Raw genomic sequence first — 6,953 nt, forward strand, 5'->3', positions numbered from 1 at the left:
ATTTATTTTTATTTTACTATTTAGTTTATGTTACTATTTATTTTATTTGGGTTTTATTTATTTCATGTATTTGCACTTCTTTGATTTATATTCATTATAGTATGAGTCCCTGATATCATATGTTGCATTTTCTCGTTTAAAAAAAAAAGACATAAACCATCAATTAAAAAAAATGGATGGATTTATAGCGTTTAAAAAAAAAAAAAAAACTTTGATTTAATCAACAATATTGTTGTTTGATTTAATAATCATTGTTCAATATGTTCAGACTGAGCCAACAAACCATTTTAACAGGATACATTTAATATTAACAAAATGTGTGGGTCTAGGTAAAAAATGTCATTTCCTGAAAACTATTAACATGGATGTATAGCGTTTTGGAAAAGAACTCCTCATTTGTGTCCATGGCATGTGAACTACTTTCTGATAACAATCCGACAAAGCTTTTTACCAATATATAAATTACAATTAAGTGAAAACACTAGCAGACGCTTTGCATAATGATGATGATAGATTTCTAAAATGTCCATTAATTGCTCACTGTATAGTTCTGCAGGAGAACACGTACATTTGTTAGCTTATTACACCGAAAGCATCACCTGAAAGTAAGCCCAATTTGTTAAGTGTTTTTGGTGCGATGCCTGAAATATGTCTTTGGTTAACTAAAGCTTAAAAGATTGTTAAAGTCTACAGCATAAAATACATCAGTAAATAAAAGTCTTGTGAACTTTTAAGAAGTTACGTATAAATGGTAGTCGCTAACAAAGGGCTAACTGAGACTCATTAAACGGCAGCATGCTGAAGTCTGCCTTTTGCTATCTTCCAGCGTACAAAGACACATATCTGAATCATTCAATTGCTGGGCAACTTTTATGTAGTGCCTTAGTGGGAGCAGTATCTCTACTTACTCCTTGACAGGTAATGTGAAATGTGTCAACAACAAATTTGCCATTTTGGAGGCTTAATTAATTAAAGTGACCAAAGAAACTGCTGAGTAACACAACATTCTTCACAATTAATACAATTTATTTTTTAAATGTACTATGCCTATACTGTATGTAGGCTAACGTTACTGTACGTTTTTCATTGTTCAAGACACAGGTAGATGAATTATGCATGCTTAGAAAATGTAAAATGTTAACATTCAGTTACCTTAACATTAGCAAAAAGCCCCTGTAATTTGTAAGGATCAATTTCTTACTTAAGTTACATTTCTATATATTGCCCCATTTGCCTAGAATGTCTCTTTACACTTTCTGTATATTAAAAAAACAGTGACAAAAGAAAAGCTACCAAAGCGAAGTAGCTAAGAGAATTCCATTTCCTATTACAATAGTGAGATTTACAGTTTGTTGCTAAACATGCTAGAAATAATAGTAGCAAGCTGTCTCTTGCTAAAACAACACAAGATAAACTTTGAATTACCTTATCTATTTTACTCTTTACTATTTTTACTGTTGTGTACACACATATATCCTACATTAATTATTTAGTTTTTCTTACTCTGAGAACATCAGGTTATACTTTGTCTCTGGAAGCACAATGTAACCCTGTTAACAGCTAACCTGGTTTGGAAAATGTGCTAAGATTACTTTGGTCAATTGAGAAGAATGAGATGATATGCTTCACAACAAGTGAGACAGGAAGTGCACTTTTGAATCTTGATTCTATGAGAGCCAATCAGATGCATGGTACACTCTGACACACACAATCATGATCATGTGACTTCAACATTTGTACTCACTGAAATACCCAAAAGTCTCCCAACAAGAGACAATATCAAGATGTTGCTGTTATGGGCAACACTGCTTTTTCTTCATCAAGGATGTAAGGGCAAGTATTCAGCAAAAATGTGCATGCCTACTATTGGGGTTAACCTTTGTGTTCTTGCATGATGTGTGTCCTGTTTCACGTGTTGTATTCTGACATTTATTTCAGATACGCTGGTTCCAGTGACTACAGTTCCTCTTGGTGAATCTGTGATCTTAACGTGTGCTCTGCCTAATATTGAGTTTAGCAGTAGACCGCTCTACTGGTTCAAACAAAATGCTGGAGAGACTCTGACATTAATTGTGACACTGCTCGGATCTACAAAACCTGAGTTTGCACCAACGTTTTCTGATTCAAGATTGGAGGTAAAACGCCATAACAAGTTAAGCACCCTGACGATTCGGACGACAATCCAAGAAGATGAAGGAATGTATCACTGCTCAATCTCAGAGCTTTATGGAAATCCTGTATGGAGTGGGACACATTTGTTACTAAAAGGTAAATGTGATCTAGTTCATTAGAATGAGTTTTGTAAATGCTTCGGGTCGGATCCAAAGCTGCACTTTGGTAATATTTAAGCAAAGTAACATTTCAATTATCTATTGCATTTGAACACAAATTAAAATACAAATTCAGTTAGACATACAATTAAGATACAATTATTCTATTTGCTTTCAGATATTTGTATTTACTTTGGATGTTGATTTATTTACCAGCTATGTTGAATATATTTGAGAAAATTACAGTGTTAACCACTCAACCCTAAAAGTGTTGCCAATTCTGCCATGCACTATATCTTTAGATATACTGTATGGTTAAAACTTGGTAATTACGTTTTATCCTCTGCTTTATCTTTATTGAAGCTCTAATCGATATTTAAACAATCTAATTTCACTTTGAGGAAATCTCTACTAATAAAGCAGCTCAACATTTGCTAAATATCAGCAGATTCATGTTAATACTTTTACAAATGTCAGACTAAAACAGTTTTGTATTTTTCAGGAAACACTCAGAGGACTTCAAACTATTCTGTTCAGTGGCCGACATTATCTGATCCAGCTCCTCCAGCAAACTCGATGACCCTTCAGTGTTCGGTCCTCTCTAAATCTGAGAATAAAACATGTCCAGGAGACATCAGTGTGTTCTGGTTCAGAGCCGGTTCAGATAAATCTCGTCCTGGCATCATCTACACTGATGGAAGAAGACAAGAGGAATGTGAGAAGTTGCCGGACACTCAGAAGAGTTGTGTTTATCACTTCTCAAAGAACTTCAGCTCATCTGATGCCCTGACTTACTACTGTGCTGTGGCCACATGTGGAGAGATATTATTTGGAGATGTAACAAAACTGAAAATTGGTATGTTATACCGATGTATTTTGTTTAATATGGAGGTTAATGTCTACGAACCAATGAAGCACATCATTAATGTGTTTAATGTCTTTGCTTTCTAGAGCGAAATGCAAGCTCTGAAGTTATAGCGCTGGCGATAGCAATACTCTGCTTGGTCGTTTCTATCATTGGAAATATTACTTTATTCTGCCGCCGGACTTCAAGAGCAGGTTGTTCACGATGTAAAGGTAACTTTTGTTGATTTAGTCAAAAATCTTAATACGCCGATTATTTTTACTTTAAATAGTTTTAGAAGCATGACATCATGAGAGACACGATTAACCTTAACCTCATGTTCTTGGATACTATTACACTTAACAAATCTCTTATTCTGAATATTATTATATGAATTTATCAGCAAACATCTGCAGCATGATTCTCCATATTGGTTGCGCCATTTATGTTAAATATGCTTAACCCCCATAATGAAATGTAGATAATTTGAAGTTATGCCATGTGCTGGGGATCTGTATGGAAAACTCAGTTTAAATTAATAATATTAATGTTTTCCTTTCCTATTTAGGAAATGAAAATGTCGCTTTGCATTCGAGACATGACAACTCAAGCCAACCTGTGCAGGATATTGTAAGTAATCATATGACATTCTTTCTTTTTTGATTAACATAATTGTCATCATGCAGTTAATTACATGGCTTCTTACTAAAGAGGTAAATCCTTTGACAATTAATATTGGTTTAACATCATTTTAAAAAGTTAGTCATCTTGCTGTGTTTCAGGACTGTGTCTATGGCAACAGATTGTTACTCTTAGCAGAAGTCCGCTACAAATAAATAATAGACCATTATAATTATGTAATCAAACAATCATTATCAACAAAGCTGTCTTTTAATAATGGAGATTGTATTTGCTGCACAGACTGAAGGTGGACATGATCTGAACTATGCTGCGTTGCATTTCTCTGGAAGGAAGGCTACAAGAGGAGGAAAGAAGAGAGGGATGGAGAATGAAGAAAGTGTGTACTCTCAAGTTAAATGCTGAATGTGAATGTGAGTCTATGTAAATTGGTTGATAATACTGACCTCTGACAAAGATTTACATTTGGATTAATGCTGAAAGCCAAAATTGCAGCAAACAGATATTTTTCTTTTATTCGATGTTTCACCAATATTTGATTCCATGTGTTCGTATGTTTCGTCTTTTATCTTAAAATACTAAGTGTGTTTTTCATTAAAGAAAATGTTAAAAATCATGGGGGGAATGATTTTGTTAGGATTTATTTAGGGCCATCAGACATAACTGTTTCAAAATGTTCTCCTCTGCTATTTTGTATACATTATGAATGTTCAAATCTGTTTACTTCTTCCATGACCGTCATCTACTTACTGTCTCAGTCAATGCTCTGTAAAAACATCTAACCGCAATTGGCAGTTGTGTTGATTTCTTGCTTCCCTTTTTAAATGATTTTTTTATAATACTAAGGTGAAGAAACCTAATCAGTCTTTTTCTTTCTTTTGGCATATTTAACCCATTTTGACATTGTCGACATTTCATAACTGTTTTACCTTACACCAAGGGACTTGTTAATGATATGATTTTTGGAGTTTCAAAACTACATTGATCAGAATTTAATAGCAGAGAGTACTGAGCGTACTTTATTGCCATGTCTTTATTTGCATACTTCTGTAATTAAATGTGCTATTTTGAGTCCTTGAGTGTGTCCAAAGGCCAACAATGGCAAGATGCAGTATAATATGAGTACACAAATGGTGCACTCGTGAAGGTCATAAAGTTAAGTGTAGAACGCTGGACACTCCCCCTCACTGATCACCATCTTGGCTGCCATTGCTCTGGTGAACACAGCACTACACAAATAAGTTATGCATGATTATTTTTACACCAACTATTAAATAAACCTACCACTTTAATGGTGTTGTAGAGAAGTCACCTTTCATTTTTATCCCCCTGTCGTGTTTGGGTCAAATCTGACCGATTGACTACTTTTATCATTCATAAATATTCTGTTTTAGATTTGATTACTTCAAAGCCTAATGATTTACTCCATAGTGGACATTTGAACATATAGCATTTGCTGATCACCACTTTCATTGAGATTCTTGTGTTGTAGTCAACTTTGCTACACCTATGATGTTCCCGGTCAAAAATGACCGACATAGGAGATTATTTGGCAAACCTAGATCTGGGGTGTCAAACCCAAGCCCGTTGGCCAAATCCGGCCTGCAACCTCATTTTATGCGGCCCGCAAGAGCTTGCAAATAATATAATATAAACAGGGGTGCACATAACTTTTTTGCCCTGGTTCTCAAAGGAGCACCTGGAGATGTTGCTTGGTGCGCATCCTTAAAATGAAATAAACCGGACCTTTTGAGGGGTACTACTTGACTTTATGAACGGGGGGGGGGGGGGGAAGGTGCGCTAGTGAGCACGCTCATGAACTGTTCGCTGGAGCCTCGTTGTGCGGAGCGCATAAAGCAGACCCTTCACGCGATAGCTATCTTACCAGTTCTTATGGAACTCGCAAATATCTCTCTCTTCTCTCTTTTCTATCTCTCTCTTTTATCTCTCTCTCTCTCAATGTTGATGCGCAAATGCGCCTTTTTTCAAATGATCCGGTGCTCTTTTTTTCAAGGGAGCCTGCCTGCAGACCTCCACTCTCAGGACAGTTCCGGTGCAGACCTCCACTCTCAGGACACCTCCACTGTCAGTACAGGAAGTGACGATTCTGACTTCCCCCACTCTGCGTGTCTCTTCCTTCCCTGGTATGAAGCGTGACCAAGACGCACCGTCCAGGGGTCCCACGGGTCCCGCAGCGGGGTGGAGGTTCCCAGCTGGAACCTCCCCACCTCCGCCGCGGTGCACCCGGCAAACACGGTTGTTTCTCGAACCTTCCACTGTTGTCTAGCGGGTGTAACTAAAACACAAGATCTCGTATTTATATATATAAATAAATATATATATCTATCTCTATATATATAAATATATCTATCTATATCTATATATATATATATATCTATATATAAAGTGTACGATTTTATTTTGTATTTGCGTGCATTTCCTGTTCGGAAAGTGGCTCTGCGGCTCACAGCAAAATCGTAAGTGTTAATTTAACTCTTATAGAGTTAAAATCAACACTTACTTGGTGTTTGTATCTATATATCTATCTATATATATATATATATATATATATATATAGCTAGCTGACATCCTCGTGGATTCATCTTCTTATTACAGACACATGCATTTCCTAACATTCGGTCTATATACTGTAAAATGTATTATCTCTTCAATGTACACATGGCATCTATTGCACGTCTGTCCGTCCTGGGAGAGGGATCCCTCCTCTGTTGCTCTCCCTGAGGTTTCTCCCATTTTTTCCCCTTAAACTGTGGGTTTTCTCTGGAAGTTTTTCCTACGATGTGAGGGTCTAAGGATAGAGGGTGTCGTTTTTCTCATACTGATATTCTGAACAATCTGTGCTGTTGTATTTGCTGTAAAGTGTCTCTACTGTAGACTATTTTTATTATATGTACAGCACTTTGGCTCGACCAAAAATCGTTTATAAATGTGCTATATAAATAAAACTTGATTTGATATCTATCTATATATATGATTTTATTTTGTATTTGCGTGCATTTCCTGTTTGGAAAGTGGCACTGTACTCATAGTGGTGATTTATTTTGGAATTCTTAGCGTGCACTTCCTGTCCTGCACCGGAACTGTCCTGAGAGTGGAGGTCTGCAGGTAGACCCCTTGTCACTACCCGATCCGTCCCCCTGCCCGATCGGAACTGCGCATGTGCGAGATGGTCCGCCATA

The 6,953-nt window shown here is 36.5% G+C and overlaps 1 protein-coding gene across 1 annotated transcript; it reads left to right on the forward strand.

The window, feature by feature from the left end:
- The first annotated feature begins 1,773 nt into the window (after positions 1-1,773).
- Positions 1,774-4,975, forward strand: LOC117454146 (uncharacterized). The gene is made up of 6 exons (XM_034093253.2): positions 1,774-1,827; positions 1,939-2,268; positions 2,773-3,126; positions 3,222-3,347; positions 3,683-3,744; positions 4,036-4,975. Exons 1-6 carry the CDS (start codon positions 1,785-1,787, stop codon positions 4,156-4,158), a joined length of 1,038 nt encoding a protein of 345 aa, XP_033949144.1. The 5' UTR covers positions 1,774-1,784; the 3' UTR covers positions 4,159-4,975.
- The last annotated feature ends 1,978 nt before the right edge of the window (positions 4,976-6,953 follow it).

The sequence above is a fragment of the Pseudochaenichthys georgianus genome, chromosome 10 (genome assembly GCF_902827115.2).
Source record: "Pseudochaenichthys georgianus chromosome 10, fPseGeo1.2, whole genome shotgun sequence".
In the NCBI taxonomy this organism is placed as follows: Eukaryota; Metazoa; Chordata; class Actinopteri; order Perciformes; family Channichthyidae; genus Pseudochaenichthys; species Pseudochaenichthys georgianus.